Raw genomic sequence first — 20,272 nt, 5'->3', positions numbered from 1 at the left:
TGAGTAAAACCTCCCTTTTTAAAGTGAGATTTATAGTCATGTAAGCCAGCAAAGTAAAGACACTGGAGATGTCTTCGGTGATGCCCCTGGAGAAGCTGGCTTTGGACAGGGCACACGTGATTTTAATCCAGCGGTCCCTGTCACCTGGATTGGTGTGGTTGCAGTTTCCAGTCCAAAGCCCTGGGCTGTCTGCTTTCCCCTAGAAAACACAAGATCTGAACACTTGATAGGAACAAGCTGGATGTTCTGACTTAGCTGTGTTCTTTACTTAGTACAGACTGTGTTTTAGCAGTGACTTTCCTGTGACATTTCTCTTGAATTTTTGCATTTTTGAATACTAAATGATGTTTTGATGGTTTCCTTCATTGCCTTTTTACCAGATAACCTTCATCTCTGTATCTCATTGTGGAGAAAACAGCCCTAAAATATTTAAGTCAGTGTTAACTCTCAGCTTCCAGATAGTCATTTCCCATTTACCCAAAATCTAACTTTTTCACTTTGGGTTTTGACACTCAGTTTTTACATAAAACACAAAGCAATAAGAGAGAAGTCGATTTAAAGTGTCAGTGCCTGAAGCTTGGGAACCCTCTGCAGGGTTCCTGGGGTCCTGCTGGCCAGGCAGTGAAGACAGGGCAGCGCAGCTAAGCGTTGTTTATAAAGGAGTGAGATGGTCCCACTTCCCCGTGGTGACCTTGAGAGGTGCACACCGGCCTCCTTGGTGCTGCCCTTGCTAAACAGCTTTCAGAACTCAGCCTCTGACATCACAGGCGACAGTCGTCACCCTCACAAGGGTGGCCTTGGCCAACACTGGCACAGAAAACTGGGTTATATTGTCTCTGATCTGAGCACAGCAAGTTAGGCATATAGTGCCTGGGACTGTCTATAAACAGAGCTTGAAGTAAGCGTTTGGAGCTGTTACACTGACTTTGCTATCGGATGAGTGATACATCATGTATTCTATTTTTGTTCTAAAAGCTTGTGGAAGGAGGGAGACACAAAGGAAGTTTCTCAGGTTGGCCTTGAACTCGTTCTGTAGCTGTAGCTAGCTTGAATCCCCCCTGATCCTCCTGCCACAGCGCCTCTGCTCTGTTAATAAACTTACTGTTTATACCACCAGGCATGCTCCCCCCCCCAACCAATATTATACTGAGTCTTTCTTTGAAAGTGATTTTTTGGAACCTCTAAATTGTTACGACTGGGTCTGGCAGAAGGTTCCCAGGGTAAAAAAGCTTGCTGAGCAAATATGAGAACTTGAACTCAAACCTCAGCTCCAGTGTGAAAAAGCACTTGTGCCTGTAAATGTCTGCAATCCCAGGACTGGGAGGAGAAGACAGGCAAAGTCTGCCTCGTGGCCATCCAGCCTAGCGAAGACATCAGCATCTTCTGGCTTTTGTGTGCACACTCATAGCCATACCTCTGCACATTCGAATGCATGCAGCACATGTGCACAAGCACGCACACGCACATACACAAACACACACATACGCGCGCACAAAAAGTTTTCCTTTTTTTTTTTTTCCTTCGAGACAGGGTTTCTCTGTGGCTTTGGAGCCTGTCCTGGAACTAGCTCTGTAGACCAGGTCCTTGTTTTTCTAATTGGCAAGTGTGTCGTGGAGAAAAGGGAAAAGACTGGGGGGCATCCCAAAGTTCAGTGACCACACAGGCAGAGGGTATTTCTCCCCTGTCTGAGAAGGCAGTACAGAACTGGCATATGGCTCAGAGTGACAGCCCAGGCTCATCCTGTCTTTCTTTGATGGTCACAGCTGCATCCCAGCCAATAGGGCTGGGGCTGAGGAAAGGGGCCCACTCCTCCCCCTATAATACACATTGGAATTTGCTCATATTACTTTGTCTATGTCCCATCACCCAGAACCAATCATATAACCACTTCTAAGGAAGCTAGGAAATGTCTTTGACTAGGTCAGGAGTCCACAAAATGCTGCCCATTGTCTGTTGGCGTAAATACAATTGTATTAGAATATAGCCTAACCCGCTCACCCAGGTATTTTCCGTAGCTGCTTTCAAAAAGAGTTAAATAGTTACGATAAAATACTTTTATTACAAAAGTAATAAAATATTAGCTTAAAATATTAGCTCTTACAAAAGTATCTCTGCACCCCCCAAAGCCCATGTGGCCATGTACCCTATCTGTCACTCTAGAAAGAGGATGGACACCATATAAGAACAAGGTTATACAGTAGAGAGATTCCTTACACAGGAGCCACGGTGACTCTCACTATCCTTTGCGTCTCAGAGTGTTTTCTGTTTTTGAGTATGAATTAAATTTATGTTCTTCGTAATGTTTGAGAGCACTAGTGTCTGGCTCAGCTGCAGACAGTTATTAAAAACAAGGCTCCTAATAAATAATTTTAGAGAAAAATTTTGTCAAGGAAACTTCTGTAGTGGTTGTAATCCCTTCCTTCTGTTCTTATCTTACCACCTGCCATGGTCCTATTTCCCAAAGCTTCACATCTCTGCAAGTCTTTAAAACTGCATCGTAATTAAATGTCACTGATCTGGTACCCCCACACACACATTAGTACCCCCCCCACACACCCCCACACACACATTAGTACCCCCCCGACACACACACATTTCGGTTTAAAATAGCATGGCTGTTGAGATCTGCCTTCTCATTCCAAGGAATCTTTTTTCATTTGTGTTCTGGCATACCATATAATTTCCAATCAAGAGCTTTTGAGAGTAAGTGCTTCAGAAAATAGAGAAAATAAATTGCAGGCGTTTTCCACGAGGAAGCCTTTGAAGTCAGCAGTCTCATAATTTCTTTCTAAGTTTTAGCCTTCCGCGGAAGGGGAAGAAAAGGAGCTGATAGCAGACACAGGGAGAGTGCTCTCGGCATGTACAGCGCTGCTACACGTGTGTCAGCCTGACCCCGAGATCCACCACTTGATCCCGAGGTGACCCTGGGCCAGGCTGGTGAGGAAGGCAGGACCGAAGAGCTCCCACGAGGTTCTGTTGGGTGTGGTGATTCCCACCTGCTGAACCCAAATGAAATGGAGCCCCTAAAGCTTTCCCCTCTAGGGGTCTGTGTGAGTGTGTACGTGTGTGTACACATATGTGTGTCTACACACATATCTTCATGAGTGTGTTACGTGTGCATACGCGCACATGTGTGTATGTGTGTGTGTGTGTTTGTGCTTATAGGTGTGTATGTCCATGCGCACTTAGGTGTCTGTATCTGTGTCATGACTGGGCAATAACTCTCACTTGGGTCCTTCCTGTTAGAAGGTGATAAACACCTCTAACTGTTGAGTTGGAAAAATTGATCTGAGGATTGAGCTCTGGGCAGTCAGGTTCTCTGGGAACCAGTCAGGGAGAAGCGCCCTTCTCCCCAGTCTGATTCAGTCTCTGCTCTGTGGTCCAGAGAGGTCTTTCTGTAGTCCCAAACTGGACAGCCATAGTGGACTGGACCGCTCTTACTCCATCTCTCCTAGGTTTGAGTTCTGTTGAGCTTGATGCCAGTAGCATCAGGATGTCCTCACAGGCGCGAGAGTGATGGATATGAGGGACCCAGAGCAGGTCAGACCTCAGCACACAGCATGGGAGCATTGCAGCCAGGACCCTAAAGGGGTCCCCAAGGGAAGATAGCCGTGCATACAGACAGCAGCCCCAGGAGCCTCTAGGGAACAAACAGCCAACCTCAGGTGTCTTCAGTGGAGCTTCCAGCTAAATGGAACCCATTATACATAAAGTCCTGGGACCAGTCCTCAGCGCCACATAAACCAGATGCCATGACAGGGCTTAGGGGGATCCGAGGTCATCTTCAGCTTCTTAGTGATTTCTGATCCATCCTGGACTATATGACGGGCTCCAGAAACATAAAGCAAGACCGTGTTCACATAAGTTGATCATTAGAGACAAAGGCAAAATTAATAAAGACATACTTGGATACATCCTAGTCAGGATAATGCTTCGTCTTCATTAAAGATGAAGCCGTCTCTGTCTTGCTTGTCTTGTGAAACGGCTCCGTGAGAAGTCAGAATAACAGATGTTATAAGTTCATTGAATCTGCCCCATTCTGTCACAGCCCCCGTGATTCTTCATATTTTTATGCTTCCATTCCTAGGAAGATGAAATGCCCTTTGCTGAAGTTGTTTCCTTAGCCAGAGACTGACAGAATTTAACATCTGCTTCACCTGGCCTCTCCTGTCTCCTCCTCTCTTTAAGGTCATTCCCAGCGACCCCTTCTGGGTGCCAACCACTGAGGAGGAGTACCTGCACTTTGGGGAGAAGGCGGATTCCGAGAACCAGGCCCGGAAGTACATGAACGCAGTGCGGAAGAGGAAGGGCCTCTATGTGGAAGAAAAGATTGTGGAGCACGCGGAAAAGCAGAGAACGCTCAGCAAGAACAAGTAGCTGAAAAGAAGTAGCTATGGCTGGTGGTGGGGCCTTTTCTTTTTAATGAACTAACAGGTATTATCAAGGGTATAATTTGGGAAAATCTCATTTTGATATATTATCTGTGTGGGTTCACTTTCAATAATAAACCTGGTCTATATATTTTAAAGGCATCAGAGAACTACTTTTAAAAGTGTTTCTTTAATTGATGCTGGTTCAGGGTTAAAGGTGACTCCATTGTGAAGAGTTATTACCACCACCCTCAGCCGTGAGAGGTGTCCTGAGAGCAGGGTAGCCCTAGGTGCTAGCCCTGTTGGGCAGACCCCATGGGCGGGGAGAGGGGAGGGCTGCACCCCGCGCCCTGAGCAGCTACTCAGCTCACATTGGCCAAGCTTCCGTCATGTGCCGTGATCTGAGGACGTCCTCCCGTGAACTTCACCTGAGCTCCTAAGTTCATTCTCAGTGACCTCACCGGAGAGACCACTTCCTCAGGGAGCAGCTGCCTTTCCAAAAGCGCCAGTCAGCTGCATGCTAGCCAGCAAAAGCCAGCCCCGCTCCAGCCTGCGCCTCACGCCCCTTAGCAGAGTGCGCCACTCCCTCCTGAATTAGTGCTCCTGAGCTTTGTGCCCTGACCTTTCTGTTAAAAAGGGAAAGGGATGTCTGTAATTGCTGTTCCTTCTTAAGCACATCAAAGGGCTAGAAGCTAATGTGCATGAGGTCACTGCCATTATTTTAATTTTTTTTCTGTAGTCTCAGTTGCCTTATTTAGGATGGTCCCCACTTAAGGAACAAATGCAGTCTGGTCAAAAATCAATTCTCTTATTCTGATATTGCATAATAGTTTTATAGCAACATGAAGGATTCCTTATCATAAAATTAGCACGTCTAACTTCGTTATTGAAATATCCTTAATGGTATTCTTAATAACCTATGTCACTCTTAATAATGGCTGTGAACATTCTATCTTTAATCTTCGGAGCCTTGGCACAGAGCTGGTCATGTCTAATTGACCCAGACTTTAGAGCAAGTATTTGGAGATAGCTCACTGTCTGTTTAACTTTAATAGAGAGTGGTATCTGAATTAACGTAGAACAGCATCACATGCTGGTGTGTTTAGACACACTGATGATGAGAAGAGCTAGCTCACTGACTGACAGCATTCGTAGATAGCATCATTCGGTAGCGCAGTGGCGTGTTTCCTCACCTTCTGCACTTGATCTCTATATGAGACAGGGACTAACCCAGAGCGATTTGGGGCTCTCTCTGCAGTTCCGTTGAGCACAGGAGCGGGACTGTCGTCAGGATGATAAAAGGCCACTTTCCTTCCCCTTACCTAGGGGACACGCTAATGGGCAACACAGTGCCACAGAGAGACCTGATCAGGCATAGGGTTGAGCTGCCACCTAACCTCCCCAGCTGTAGTAACTTGCGTAGGGCCTCCACTTGTGACTGCAGAACAAGACTGTCTTGCCGTGTGTCCCAGGCTTTCCCAAGGTTCTAGCCTCCACCTGTTAAATTTACTGGAAGCAAAGCAAGAAGCTTGCATGCATGTGGTAGTTGTGTTAGCATGTGTGCATGTGGCAGTTCTGTTAGCATGCTGCATGTGGTAGTTCTCTTAGCATGCATGCATGTGGTAGTTCTGTTAGCACCACTTTCTCAGCGTCATGTCTGAAGAGGCTTGAGCGGCAGCAAGGAAGGCTAGCTGAAGCAGTCCCAACACATGGCTACTGCAGAACCTGCCTCCCCTTTCAAATAGCAGGAGGACCTTTGAGACAGTTCCAGCGAGGAGGCATGGGTCACGGCAGCTCTGCTGCTGTTCAGGGAAGACATAGGGCCAAACTCGCTGCATTTTTTCTGCCAGTCATGATCATAAGGAGCAGGGCAGGAAGGTTAGGAGGGACCGGGCTCTAGTACTCCACTGGGGAAGGATTGGTGAGTAGCACACAGCCCCAGCTCTGCTCTTCTTGGGAGACTAGCAGGGGCCTGCTCCTTGGAGATAGCCTCTGCAGAGCAGAGGGGCGTGCCCTCCTGGGACCCTGGGGGGGGGGGTGCCTGGCACTGAAGAGGAAAGGGCTGGGAAGGAAGCTTCTATGATCCTTTCGTGTGTTGGCACATATAATCAGTTGTCCCTCATAGCTATTCAAATAGGGATAGAAAGCATTGGGACCTGGTGAGGAGCCAAGGAAGTGCTCAGCCAACCCCTCCATGACAGCTGTGGACACTCTACAACCATGGTCTGCCTCCCCTTTGCAAGAACAAGAGGGCCTTGGAGAATGCAGTCCACACCAAGGTAATAAACTAAAGCTACGGTGGCCCAGCAGGGATAGGCACAACAGGACTCTGGTCTGGTCATTGATCGCATACAAGTACCCCGGGGATGGGGAGGGACTGGACCCTCCTAGGAACGGGGCATGGCAGTGACCCTTAAGGCACAGCAGCTGGGCTGATGCTGCCTGGCCTGTTTTGGACACTTGAAAAGGACATACACATCACAGATGGCTGTTGAGTCCTGGTCTGGGAGGGCTAGCCTTTGACTCTCCTCTCCTTATCTCATAGGCTAGGGCAGATTCTTCTTAAAGGATTCCTTCAGACACCGAAGCACCCTGACCAGTCCCAACACCTGAGGTCATCTTGCACAATAAATGCCCAGTGGTTCCCCCTGGTCCCCGGCCCCCCCCCTTATCTCTTCCCCAGCATCTGTAGCTAAGAGGTGGCACGGTGGGTGAAAACATGTGTTCTGCAAGACTGAGGACCTGAGTTTGAATCCCCAGCAACCACATACAGAAGGGGAAAAAAAGCTGGGAATGGCTAACCAGGCCTCCAACCCCAGCATGGGGGAAAGACCAAGATAAGTCCATCTAGAGAGCTCACTGGCTAGCTAGTCTAGCCAAAGGATGGCATCCAGTTTAGTGAGGGCCCCTGCCTCGAAAGGCAAAGATCGGTGGATGAAGATACACGACATCTTGCAAGTCAGTGGTCCTCAAAGCAGTTGCCCGGGGCCAGCAGCATCGTTGTGTCCTGAACGCTGGTGAAGAAGGCAGCAGATCTTCAGCCCTTCCTGGAATTCCCAAATGAAATAGAGCCAGCCCGGCCAGCTGTGTAAGAAGTGGCCCTGGGGATGCTGACACCCAGGTTGGAGAGACATTGTACTGAAGACTTCAATTCATGTGTGTTTAAAACTATATGCATTACGCATTTCGAACTTGGTGTCTACCTCGGGGTTTGCAGAGGAAAATGCACGTTCCTCATCCTGCAGTCATCTTGACAGTGATTTAGCTAGACTCGATTTGGGCGTTTTCCCCCATTACACTTGATTCAGAAATTCTTACGCCTTCCAGATATGTGCAGTTGTTCCAGGATTGGGAATTCCCAAATGAAAGGTGAGAGGATAAAAGCAACAACAATAAAAAAGTTAATTTGAAAAGGAGCGCCCATAGAAATTTCTGGATAAAGAGTTCACCTGCCTTTCAAGCCCAGTAGAAGCAAAGGGAGGAACGGAGTGTCCACGGCTCGCTCACAGATCTGGGCCACTTAGAAATGTAGTTTTTTTTAAAAAGCCAGGATCAAACTGGAAAGGTTGTTTGAACGTCAGATTTAGATGCTTCCTTTTTTATTTGCCCTAATTCAAAAAAGAAATGACCTTCCGAAGTGTCTGGTTGTGTCCCCCCCCCCCCCCCCCCCCCCCCCCCCCCCGCGCGTCCCCCAGCTCTTCCTCCTTCCCACACCCCACTTTCTTCACCCAGAAAGCATTCAGACTTTCTGTTACGTGTATTCCATGAGGTCATTGGGAATGCATGCATTTCATAAGCTGCCCTTACCCAAGACAGCGGTTCTGAACGCGACTTCCTTGCAGAGAACACAGGTTCCAGGTGAATTCATTACACTGCTTCCAGAGGCTGTGGCCTTTTAGCTTTTCCACTCTGTCTTTCAAAATCAGTTGAATTTGGTATCTGGGATGGTGTTTGCTGCAGGAAAAAAAAAAATTGCTCCCTGATCAAATGGCTCTCAGGAAATGGCAAAAGTACCAAGACTGCAGATAGCATCCCAGTTTCGATTTTAGAACTTACTCCCTTCTTCAGAAAATGTGGACCTGCAGGCAGCAGCCAATGTGAGGTGCCTTCTCAGAGCCAGCGGTTTCGCCTGTCCAGGAGCTTCCTGCTGCAGCCAAGTGTTCTCAGGGACTCCTGAAGAGACTCAGAACCAACCCCACTGTATCACTCTTCTGTGGGGTACGGCAGCACACCCCAGCCTGTTTGCTTCTCTCTCAGCTGCACCCCAGCGCCTCATCAGCTACCAGTGATCATTTAAGCCACAGCGCTGCCAACACCTGAGATTGTGCCACCATCTTTAAGTCACCCAGATGTAGATCTAGATCGTAGATCCCCTCGATTCCTCGGTTCCTACAATTTCAGTCCTCTAGAATTTCTGACTTAAGGACCTTGAGATGTGGCTTGGACATCAAGAGAGGAAAAGGTGGGCTGGAGAGGTGGCTCAGAGGTTAAGAGCACTGGCTGTTTTTCCAGAGGTCCTGAGTTCAATTCCCAGCAACCACATGGTGGCTCACAACCATCTGTAATGAGATATGGTGCCCTCCTCTGGCATGTAAACATACATGGAAGGAATGTTGTATATATAATAAATAAATAAATCTTAAAAAAAAAAAAAAGAGAGAGGAAAAGGTCCCTAGGTGATTGTTGTGCAGCCCAGGTGGACAGCCACTGCCCTGTGCACATGCACCCTTAGTGATGACAGCCACCTAGTCAGCTCCTGTGTATGACCAGACTCCTCGGTCTGGTCACAAATACCGTCTGTTCTCCACAAGCTCTGCAGCCTGTGAGTGGTGGAATAGATGCATTTGTGCTACACATGACAAAAGCCAGGTAAGAAGCTTGGAGAAGCCTGGCCTGGTGGTGGTGCATGCCTGTAATCGCAGCACTTAGGAGGCTGAGACAGAAGGATCCCACAAGTTGGAGGCCAGACCCCGCCACAAGAACCGAAAGCAACAGCAGAACAAAACAGAGAACCTACTAGGGGAGCCTGTCCCCTACAGAGAAGACTGCAGCCATCACAGGCCTGGATTCCCTCTGTCTCCTATGGACTGCCTTTATCCATGATCTCTGTGCTTAGGTTTGCTCTTTTTTTGTTTGAATGATTTATTTTTAAATTATAAATAATATGGTTGGGGAGGATGGGTGGGCGAGCATGTACATTGAAGTGCAGGTGCCTGTGGCCCTATCTGGGTCAACAATATGTACCGAAGTGTGAAATGACCATACACTTCGGCCTAGCAATCTGTCTAGCACCCCCTCCTACAGAAATGGTCACAGGAGGGTCGAAGGTGCCCTAACAAGGTATAGCGTACTCACTACTGTGTGTACTATGGTCCCGTAGCGCCTGTACTACGTGTACTATGGTCCTATGCCTGTAGTGCTGCACCTGCACTACGGGGACCAGTCACTAGCTGGGAAAGGGGACTAGAGATTAAACACACAGATACAGAGAGACAGAGACAGACACGAGGACATGGGGCATCCTTAAAACAAGAACGCCCCCTTTATTGTGTTCAGGGGTAGCTTATATAGGGATCCTTAATTGAAAGCCATGCCCCAGCCAAACCCACCAGAAACCACTCTCCTGCCATCAAGGACTCCTGAGGGTCTCGTGCTCAGAGCAGCTGCAAACACAGGAAAACAAGTTGTTTTGCTCAGAGCAGCTGCAAGCATAACAAGTTGTTTACAAGAAATTCAGCGTCTGGGGGTCCACAGCCCCCAACAACAAGGCTACACGTAGTTGCCCCAAAGGAAAGAGTCCTAGTGTCTACTGGTGGAGCATCCAGTCAGTGTAGTAAATCACCCATGCTCCTTTAAGAACCTGGAGATGTTTGCTTATACAGAATTCCAGGATGTGTGCAGATAGAAAAACCAGGCCACACAACTGTTTTGTTGAATTTGTCTTGGTTATATTCTTATGTATACATTGTGAGCAATGCTAAGAACATCTGAAGGCATCAGGAATCTGTTGAAGTTCCCAGCTCTGTAAGCTTAAGGGATCACTGTCCTTTTTTATATGGTGTTGCTGAGAAGTGTTCCTTTTTGCACACTGAAGGTATATTACTTTGAGAATCGACAAAAATCATCATATAAAATTGAAATAATGAAACGGTCCTGAGGCACTGTTTCTGGACAGTGCTGGCTGCTTAGTAAGGACTGTGCACTGACTGTACCTGCACGGTAGACTGAGACCTGCAGAAAGAACTGTGGCATCGCTGGCCTGAAGCAGGGGTTCAACATCGGCTGCAGGTCTTCCAGCTTCCTCTACCTAAGCGCATTTTTGGTTCAACCGCCCAGGAACCTGTCCTGATGTCCTGTAGCTCCTTCTTTCCAGGATTCCCAGAGGGTTTGACCCCTGGACTTAGAACCTGTCATCCCTCTTTCTGGTCTCTATATAGGCCATCTCCATCCTGTAATATGGAAACTTAAGAATCACTTCTTGTTCTAAAAGGGGGAAGCATGGTTACTTCATCCTCACAGTCTCAGGCAAGCTTTTATCCACCCCAGGTTTTCTTTACAAAGACTGATGTGGAAGAAAAGGTTGCTGAGGCCAGAGGGGAGAGCGAGGAACCTCAAATCCTGCCCCAGGATAGGCGGGAGCTCTAGGCAGAGACTGGATGACCCCGAAGTGCCTAGAGCACATCAGAAATCCGACAGCTGACATTCTGATGAGAAGGTCCCCTAAGACTCCCTTGACTCTATCAGCCCTGTTGCTGACTTTCTGTTGCTGGGTCCTAATGGCTCCCTGGGAGGGGTGGGGGGGGGATAGGGAATCAGCTGAGTTATTTATTTAACCACAGGCAGAACTTTATATACCCTCCCAGCACCCGGGCATCACAATCTGTTAACATTACTTCGTTGCCCCTCTTTGGCTAGGCACGATCAGGACCCCTGACAGTACCAGGCAGACTCCAGGCTGGCTGGCCTCCTGGCCTGGCAGGCCTTAACTTCCTACACAGCCACCCTATTTTTATTTATTACATGGGCTCTCTGCAGGAGCCAGAGTTCTTTGCTCAGGCTTCGTTTCCCCCACCTCAGGAGGGCTCAGGCAGTGGACTCTGCCTATCTTAGATTGGCCTGTCAAACAAGCTCTTACCTGTCATTGACTACCTACTTGGAGAGCATTCATTGCTGCAGAGCTGCCATGGTGGTGGTGGCCGGGGGAGGGGGGGGGACGACTAGGCAGTAGCCTTTTGAATTTCAGATAACCAAGCATGCATAATCTCCTGCAGAGGACTGCAAGAAGGGTGCCTAAGAGCCTTTAGCACCTGAAGAGCTGCCTTAGTTGCTGCCAGCTGCTGTCAGATCTGCTGCAGGAGACTTTTAAAGAGAAATAAGAATTAACAATACCACCTTACCAATTAGTATGTACGCACCCTGGAAGGATCATTAGCCTTTTTATAGTATGCCAAACTTGTTCAAACAATGAAGAGTCAAAGGCCATAACCTCTGCCCTTAATAAGTCAACTTGTTTGGGGCGGGGGCAATGAAAGCAAGAAAAGGAAGTATATACATTACCCATCCTGGGTTATTGCCTCCTTCGTGAAAGCAGGCTGATCCATGGCTGGGCATACATCTCTTCCTGGGACCCATATTGGCATCGTAGCAGTCTGAGGAAAAACACAAGCATACCCTGACCCACAGGGTAGCAGGGGGCTGACAGCTGCCATTAGAGAGAGAGAGATCTCTCTATTTCACCAGGAGCAGGGGTGTGTTCCTTGGCAGAGATGCCCAGTGCTTATAGGTCGGGCTAAAACCCTTGTCTTCAAAACTGAGAAGGTTCATATGGGAAAGGACTTCTGTTAAGGTCAGATGAGGATCTCTCCTAGCCTCTGGCAAGATAGTCCTGGCCGCCAGCTGCTCAAGAGCTTGGTTGGTCCTCTCCACGGTGGCTTGTCCCTGTGGCTTGCAGGGGATGCCAGTGGTATGGGCCCCAGAAAGTTATTGTTGAGAGGCATAGGCAGGGTCATACATGCAGACACATAGATATACACATACTTACAAATAATTACAAATAAGGTAAGTATATTAGAATGTAATGATATTCTACTGACTGTATATGTCGCATCTATCATCGATTTATTTTACCTATCAGTCTATGAGTACATCATTTGCTTCTACCTCTTGGTGATGAAAAATAATGCTGCCTTGTACACATATGTATGAGTAACGATCCAGGCTTTTATTTTCTAGGCTCTATTCCCAGCCTAGGGTCTATGAGTGATGTCTATCAGCTTCCATGGCATCATCATGAACCAGGTAGAATCGATACTGTGGGGCCCCATCTTCCTTCTAGAGACTTGAGAGGTTGCTGTTCGGAAAATTTTTGTTTACTGTGGAAAACTTAAACATTGTTATTATTATTTAGTCAAAGAAAGGTACTAAAGAGTCAAAAATAAGGAAGGGGAGAAATAGAATTTTGGGGAGTTTTGACAACAATAGTCCCTAGATTTCTGGGTTTCTTCTGTCCTACATCAGGTGGCTCTTTTGATATAAGACAGAAACTCTTGAGTTTTTCTTCTCACAACATGTTTGGATTTTGAGAAGGAGAGAGCCATGCTTCAACTCCAAAGCCAGCTTTGGTTTTTAACTGAGTTGGGACTACAACTTTTCTGAGAAATAAAGAGATATAGGTATTTAAGTAGTGAGATTTTTTTTTTCCCTGCAGAGAATATTGGTACATTAGGTCATTTTTTCTTTGCTTGGTAATTTTTTTCAGGATAGCTTTCCCTTCTTCTTTAGAGGTCTAGATGTCCCAGATGAGTCAATGGGACAGGTGCCACTTTTTAGTGGGGGTGTGTCCTGTGGCGCTCCTCTCCCACGTGATAGGTGCGCTTCCCAAACTGCACACCCTTCCGATTAACTCAGCAAATACACTGAGGGTTGCTCACTTTCCCGCTGGGTTTTGGGGATCACAAATGGTAGAGGAGAGAGATTTGCTCACTGGGTGTTGGCAGCAGAGCTGATGAGGGCACCCTGGTGCTGGTCGGCATTCTGGAGACCCCTTCAGGGGCAAGAACACACTCAGGTCAAACTCATTTACTCCTCCAGTCCTTCCATAATGTAAGTCATGCCCATAACAAGTATTATTTTGTGTTCCTACCATGTCCTAGACATCAGTGTAAGCTCTCTCCAGGGCCTGCCTGTTAAACGTCACCACTCCCCAGACAGACTCTGCTACTAGATAAAAGATCCCAAGACAGACTGTTGGGGCAACGTGTTCAGCTTGTCCTCCCCTCTTTCTGTTCTAGGGAAGAAGGTCCCTCTGAGCATCTGTCTCACTTGTGCAGCTGGCTTTCGCAGACTGGCAGCCCCCAAATCATGACAGGGAGACTTTTACCAGTTATGAACGCTCACCTTATCTTATGCTTGTCCCACTAGCTCTTATAATTTAAGTAACCTGTTTCTCTTCATTTATGTTTTGCCTCAGGGATTTTTTTAACCTTTCTTTTATTCTGTATGTCCTACTTTTTGCTTCCTCTGTGTCTGGCTGGCCCCTGCCTGCCTGCCTGCCTGGCTCCTGGCTGCTCCCTGGCCACCAGCTGGCTGGCCCCCCTTTTCTTTCTGCCGGCCAGCCCCTTCTATCCCTCTACTGCCTAGCTATTGGCCGTTCAGCTTTTTATTAGACCAGTCAGGTGCCTTAGGCAGGCAAGGTGACACAGCAACACATCTTTACATAGTTAAACAAGGCAATAAGTAAAAGCAACAACACCTTTATTACATAATTAAACAAAGGTAGCATAAGCACATGCAGCGCACCTTTGCACAGTTAGACGGATATTCATTGGCCTGTCCTGACTTGTGAGGTGGCGTCTGAAATCTTCACATTCTAAATGGGTAGGCAGGAGCTACAGGCTGCAGGACAGCACAGCCTTGTCCCCACGCTTTGCCTGGTGACTGGCAAGGTTCAGATTCACATCCAGCCACCTTCCGTTCCTAAAGCAGGGCTCTAGCCACACCCTCCGTGGGGAAGCCTTTCTAGGAACTGAGGGGAGAGCCATAAAAGCGAGAAGTGTAGCAGGACCATCCTATCTGTGTGCAGAGATACCGGGACCATTCAGGCTGCAGCACCAGAACTCCGTGTGGAATGCAGGGTGCCAGGGAGAAAGAAGGAAAGCGGGAAGGTGTGCAGGCAGACGATACTTCTCTTACAAGTGATCCATGAGTCAGCACTGCCAGGAGGAAATTACCTGTACCCTCTGTGATAAGCTGCCTTTCCTACAGGTCATAAGCCAAGTTCTGGCCCCCAGCCCCCAGCAGCCTCTGCTTCCCTGACCTGAGCAGAAGGAAGCTGAGGGGCTCCAGAGGCCACCAACAAGGCTTGGCTTGAGGTTCTCCCAATCCTTTTGGACTTACCCTGTTCCTTGTTCCTACATGCTTTCTACCTGACCACAGTGAGCGTGCCCTCTGCTGGATGCCTTCCTGGCAGGATCACCTTCTGCCTCACTGGGGCAGGTCTCTGATTCTCCTGATCCCTTCTATACTGAGGAAGTTCTAACGCGGCCCTTCTCTCTGTTCCAACCTCTCGGTCTCTATCTAGGCTCTGGGTGGTTCCACTACAGAAAGGCCAAAGGCTCCATGCCAGGCAGCTGCAACCCAGAATTTAACTCCTTAAACATGGTGTGTGTTGGGGGGTGTGGAACTAACCCAACTACTCTACAGTTTTCCCCCACTGACTCCTCTGCACGCTGACCGCACACATCCTAGGACTTAGGCTGAAAAGCCAGGGTGGGTCTTTGTGACCCATTCTTCTCTGGCTCTTCCTTTCCGTTGAGAGGAGATAGCAAGAGTCCCACTTCCTCTTCCTGTTTGGAAGAATAGCCCATAAAATTCCCCCACCTAGTCTGTTGTCCTCCTGACGCTGGTGGAGTCTTTCCTGCATCCCAAAGAGACTTCATAACTGGAGATTCCTGAATTTGGCACAAGACACCGCCTCGGATAGGAGAGATCTGCTTGGGCTCCATTAGTATCAGAAGTTGCTAACACTGTCACCCCTGTGTTGAAGACTCCTCGGGTCTACACAGCCACTTCCTCTTTAAATGCTCACCACCTTTACCTCTGAGGGCCTCGGTGGGGTGACAACAGCCCACACCCCTAATCTTCAGCCTCTAATGAATTGTTCCCTGCTTTTCTGTGCCCCCTGGTCCGTTGTTCCTACGATCCCCAGAGCTCAACCCCTCTCTGCCATGCTGCCGCTGCGCCCCTCCCATCCTGCTACCCTGCTTGAACGGATTCACTTCCAGAACAGAGACAGCAGCCAGTTATAGTAATCTGACTCAATTCCAGAGGTTCAAGTCCCAATAAGGCATGCCTCATCCTGTATCACAGCTTCTTCAACTGTGAGTTAAGCCTCCATATGGATCATATAACCGTGAGGTTCACAGAAAAGGGGACGACAGCAAACATGTCCAGCGGCATAGCCATCAAAACTCAATGCGCCACGAATCCTAGGTGTTCCTAGCAGACTTTGCCTGTGCTGCACTTAGGGAAGTCAATTCCCTGACTCTAGGAGGACCCAGGGCCCAGTCTTCTCGCAATCAGTGTTCTCCGCTGTACACGCATGTTTCCATATGGTCACTTTAGCCTGCCTCCCTCTCAAAGGCCACCAAGAGTCTCATGTCAGAGTTTCAAGGCGTTAAAGAACCAGATGGGCGCCTAGAAGAAGTAGGTGTGGGACAAGAACTCAGTTTTGGCTGCTGGGGGATGGAGACACCCGACAGCGTGGTTTTGAAGGAAACTCCCCAAGTCTCTCTTAAGGACAGGCCTCTATGTCTTTCCCATATCCCACTTGCTGGAAACCCTCCCCAGGACCCTTGCTGGAGGATGGAGAACTGGATAATCTTTGCAGCACAAGAGATGCCTGTGCACGCAGCTCTCCTACCCAGTCGTGGTGTAAAGAAAACACCAGTCCATCAGCATGGAGGGCGTGAACACTATGCGTTCACTCTGCCGGCCTAGGAGAGCTTAGGGTGGATTTAAATGGCTTTCAAGGCGTGAAGGGGAAACAAAACAACCGTAAGTCTAATTTGTTCTATTTTTAGGAGGGAACGATCTCATTTATATAGCAGGCTCATGTTTAAATGTTTCAGTGGGCTATCTTTTTTTCTTAAGGAACTTTTTTTTCCTCTTGATTTGAATTGGGGTTTTTTTTTTTTTTTTTTGATTTTTGTTTTCTTAAAAGGACACAGCTGCTTCTGGACCTCAGAACTGAGGACTGTCTGGCTCAGCAACCAAGAACACAAGGTTTTAGGAACTCCTGTGAGGCGCCAGAAGTGGCACCCACGGCGATAACGGGGAAGCAGCAGAGTTCACGTGTGTGCACTGCTGCTGGCGGACCGCGGATCCAGACCACAGACATGTGACAAGGGACATTCTGCTGGCCTTGGCCCTAGCTTTACAGAAGACAGCACTGGGGATGCCCTCCTCTCTTCCTTGCCGTGGCAGGGACCCTCTGGCTTGCTGAGGCCCACACCCTGCCCGAGTCAGGACTCTGATCTTCTGCCAGAGTCTGCCCAGTCTCGGGCCTGACTCCAAGAAGTCTGACCCCTGAAGGCATCGTTTGTGGTGAGAGAGAGGAGGAAAAGCTGGGCTGAGAAGCATGAGCCAAGGCTCTAAGTACCAGGAGTACAGCTTGTATCTGTCCTCAGATTCCCTGGCAGCCACCAGAGGATGGGTTCCGCACAGGTTGGTCAGGCTCTGGGATACATTAGGCTCCTGAGGGAGGAAGGTCTTGGCTTTTTTGATGCTTGGAGCAACGACAGCAATCCCCTCTGTCATGCCCTTCCCACTGATTGGCTCTGTAACTTCAGATCACAACCAGCTTCTAAACGGCATAGCACGTCCGCCAGCCCCACCCTCACGGTCTGTTAAAGGGCTGCAGCAAGAAGTGGACCCATCACCCTGCTTGCAATGATGGGAGCCCGGTCCTCAGAACAAGCCGGGGGTCTGGTTGGACACTATCGGTTATTTGTGCATGCCCCATGCTCTGCTTCTCTTTAGGTCCCCAGGGCAGTCTGTGTACTGTACCTTCCTGCCACCACTTCCATCCTGGTGTGTAGGTGCCCCTAAGCAGTTGGGGAGGAGGTTGCACAGGTGAGTTTTTTTCTTGTCCAGCACTGCAGTCATTCAGTCCCCAAGGAACTCACAGAGGCTTATATTAATTATAAACTGTTTGGCCTATTAGCTCAGGCTTATTATTAACTAGCTCTTACAATTTAAATTAACCCATAATTCTTGTCTATGTTTAGTCACATGGCTTGGTACCTTTTCTCAGGAAGGTTCTCATCTTGTTTCCTCTGTGTCTGGATGGTGACTGCATCTCTGCCTTCCTCTTCCCAAGGTTCTTTTGGTCTGGCCACCCTGCCTATACTTCCTGCCTAGCTACTGGCCAACCTTCCATCCATGGCAGTGTTAGGACTGGAGTCAGGACTACATGAACAGGGAGGTTCTGATCAGGAGGAGTCAAAGCTGGTTGCTTCTGTGCCTAATGGGGGAGGGGATTCCCACCAGTTAAGCCAGGAATAAATCATCATGAAACCTCTCCCTCACCCGGAGACAGATCATTGGAGCACCTTATACTCACATTGGGCAAGAAAACGTCAGCTATAATCTAAACGACAGAGGAACTGCATCTTTCGTGCATCTGGAGTCACAGCCACAGGCTGCCGGGTCAGAGGGTTTACAGCATCCCAAGGGACTCTTGTCCTAGTGAAATTGCTCCTAGGAAGAATGCAGCCAGTATAGCCCACAACCTAAACATGGCTGGGATACGTAGGCGGAGCGGGGAACAGACAGGAGCACAGGGGCCTCCGGCTGGGAAATACTGGGGATATTTCTAGCAGTAAAACCTTCTGTTGTATCTCACCCCAGAGTTATGAGGAGCTTGAGTGTGTTGAAAGAGAACAGGGCCTGGGCGGGTTGCATAGACAGAAATTCTATTCTTACGGAATTAAAACAAACAAAACCAACTCAACAAAAGTCTCAGCAGCCAAGAGTCTCCTGGGAAAGTTCTGCCCCAGTGACTGAGTCACCTCATTGTGATGAAAGTTCTGTCTCAAGACAGAGCTATGATTTTAGCCACATTGGAAGGGAAGAGTTCCTGCTGGAGCCTGAGGCTTGGTGGGCAGAGCATAGCTCGGCCATCACTGCTGTGTCCTAGGATCTGGTGGAGCTAGCTGCCGTCCCAACCTTCCTCCTCCCTTACACCCAGAACTGCTGCATTGCTGGGGGTTTTCAGTAAAACCTGCATTTCCTGTTCTCTGTGCCCATAGAGATGACCAGAGAAATGGAAGCAACACGGGGCAAATTGTGTCGTTCGGTTTGGGCAGTTCAAGGGTGGTTCAGATGAAAACTAGGTCTTTGAGGCTTTCCCTTTTTCCCTTTGCTGGCCAGAGTCTAGGTCCAATGTCTTGGGTCTGACTTTGGAGACAGAAGCCTATTATGGCTTGAATCCTAAATTTCCTCCCCAGGGTTGTGTATAAAACACATGGTCTCCCGCCGGTGGCATTGTTTTGGAAACCCGTGGAAATATTGGGTATATGTCCTAGGGTCTCTGGTGGTGGGCAAGGATACCCAGTTGGAGTTCCAGTCCTTAAGCTTTCTGCTTCCTGCCCCAAAGAAACACCGAATGTAACTCACCAGTACCTGTAGCTCCTCTCAGTACGACTCACCCCGCCCCTGCCCTAAACCTCTCCAGTCCAGGAGCTCCAATTCCCTTCCCTCTGCTTCTGACTCCTATATATACCTGCCATTTCCGTCATGTGTTCGCTGGGTCCTTGACTTTTCTCTTGGTGCATTTGCTCCCCTCCCCCCATCTCTCCTCTCCTGGCTCAGTTCAGTCTGGACTCTCCCAGATGCCTCTGGCTGTTCTCTCCCTCGTTTCGCCAATAAACCCCTTCTCTTCAGCCACACCTGGGAGCAATCCTGTCCTCATATATCGACCTTGCTCCGTGTGAACAAGCTTTGCCACAAACTCCTGATGCCGTGGATTGAGCCACTCAGCCTGCCGCACATTGCCTGCCGTGGTGGGTCTCATATGATGCATCCGAATCCAAACCTCTCCTCCCTCAAGCTGCTTCTGCCTGGTATTTCCTCACAGAAACAAGGAAGAGAACTAGTACAGAAAATCAGTGCTGTTGTTCATGGTGGATCCAACCCTGCAGCTCACTGACCTTCGGAACAGGTTGGCAAGAGGAGTGTGGAAGGGGGTGGCTTGGAGTTAGACCCAGGATCCTGTAAGCAGAGCTGAATGGGCCATCCTGGTGGAAGCTGGTAAGACCAGAATGGTTTTAGAAACGTGGACAGGACTGTGTGCCTGAGGTTTCAAAGAGGAACGGAGGTTGTGGGCAGGGGCCCATTCATGCCTTGTTCTGGCAAATAGCAGGGCTATATTCTCTGTCTGTGTCCAGAAAAGCGGAGTGAGATTGGATGCAGAAGTAATTAATTCAGGAGAGGAAACTCAATGACAGTGGAACATCCCGGCCACAGTGTGATTGCTGCTAGCTGCTTTTAGTCGGGTTTGCAGTGGGGATTTAGAACAAGAAAGAGAGCAAAAGGTTATGAAAAATCTGGTTAACAATGCTGTGTTTTTTTTATATGGTGGGGGGGTGGTTAGTGCCATCGAAGGAAAACGTCTCACTTTGCACTGGTGTGACAGGACAATTGCCTTGAGGGGGGAAAAACTCACCTGTGAAAGGCCAGCGGATGAGATTCAAATTCATTTGGGAAATTTCTACAACAGAGAGTACCTGTCTGGGGTGTGGTGGCGCACACCTTTAATCCCAGCATTGGAGAGGCAAAGGCAGGTGATCTCTGAGTTAGAGGCCAGCCTGATCTACGGAGTCAGTTCTAGGACAGCCAGGGCT

At 48.6% G+C, this 20,272-nt stretch overlaps 1 protein-coding gene across 2 annotated transcripts in view; it reads left to right on the top strand.

Annotated features, from left to right (window-relative positions):
• Positions 1-4,534, top strand: part of Efl1 (elongation factor like GTPase 1) — an 89,820-nt gene extending 85,286 nt beyond the window's left edge. For both annotated transcript variants that reach the window (XM_050153997.1, XM_050153998.1), the window contains exon 20: positions 4,189-4,534. In XM_050153997.1, coding sequence (XP_050009954.1) covers positions 4,189-4,377 — 189 coding nt within the window. In that variant the 3' untranslated portion in view covers positions 4,378-4,534. The remainder of the gene's footprint in view (positions 1-4,188) is intronic.
• Positions 4,535-20,272: the final 15,738 nt, after the last annotated feature.

Source organism: Alexandromys fortis, unplaced genomic scaffold (genome assembly GCF_014885135.2).
Source record: "Alexandromys fortis isolate MF-2015 unplaced genomic scaffold, M_Fortis_MF-2015_v1.1 scaffold_86, whole genome shotgun sequence".
In the NCBI taxonomy this organism is placed as follows: Eukaryota; Metazoa; Chordata; class Mammalia; order Rodentia; family Cricetidae; genus Alexandromys; species Alexandromys fortis.
The sequence above is the reverse complement of the archived record's forward strand: the minus strand, read 5'-3'. Positions and strand labels throughout refer to the sequence as shown.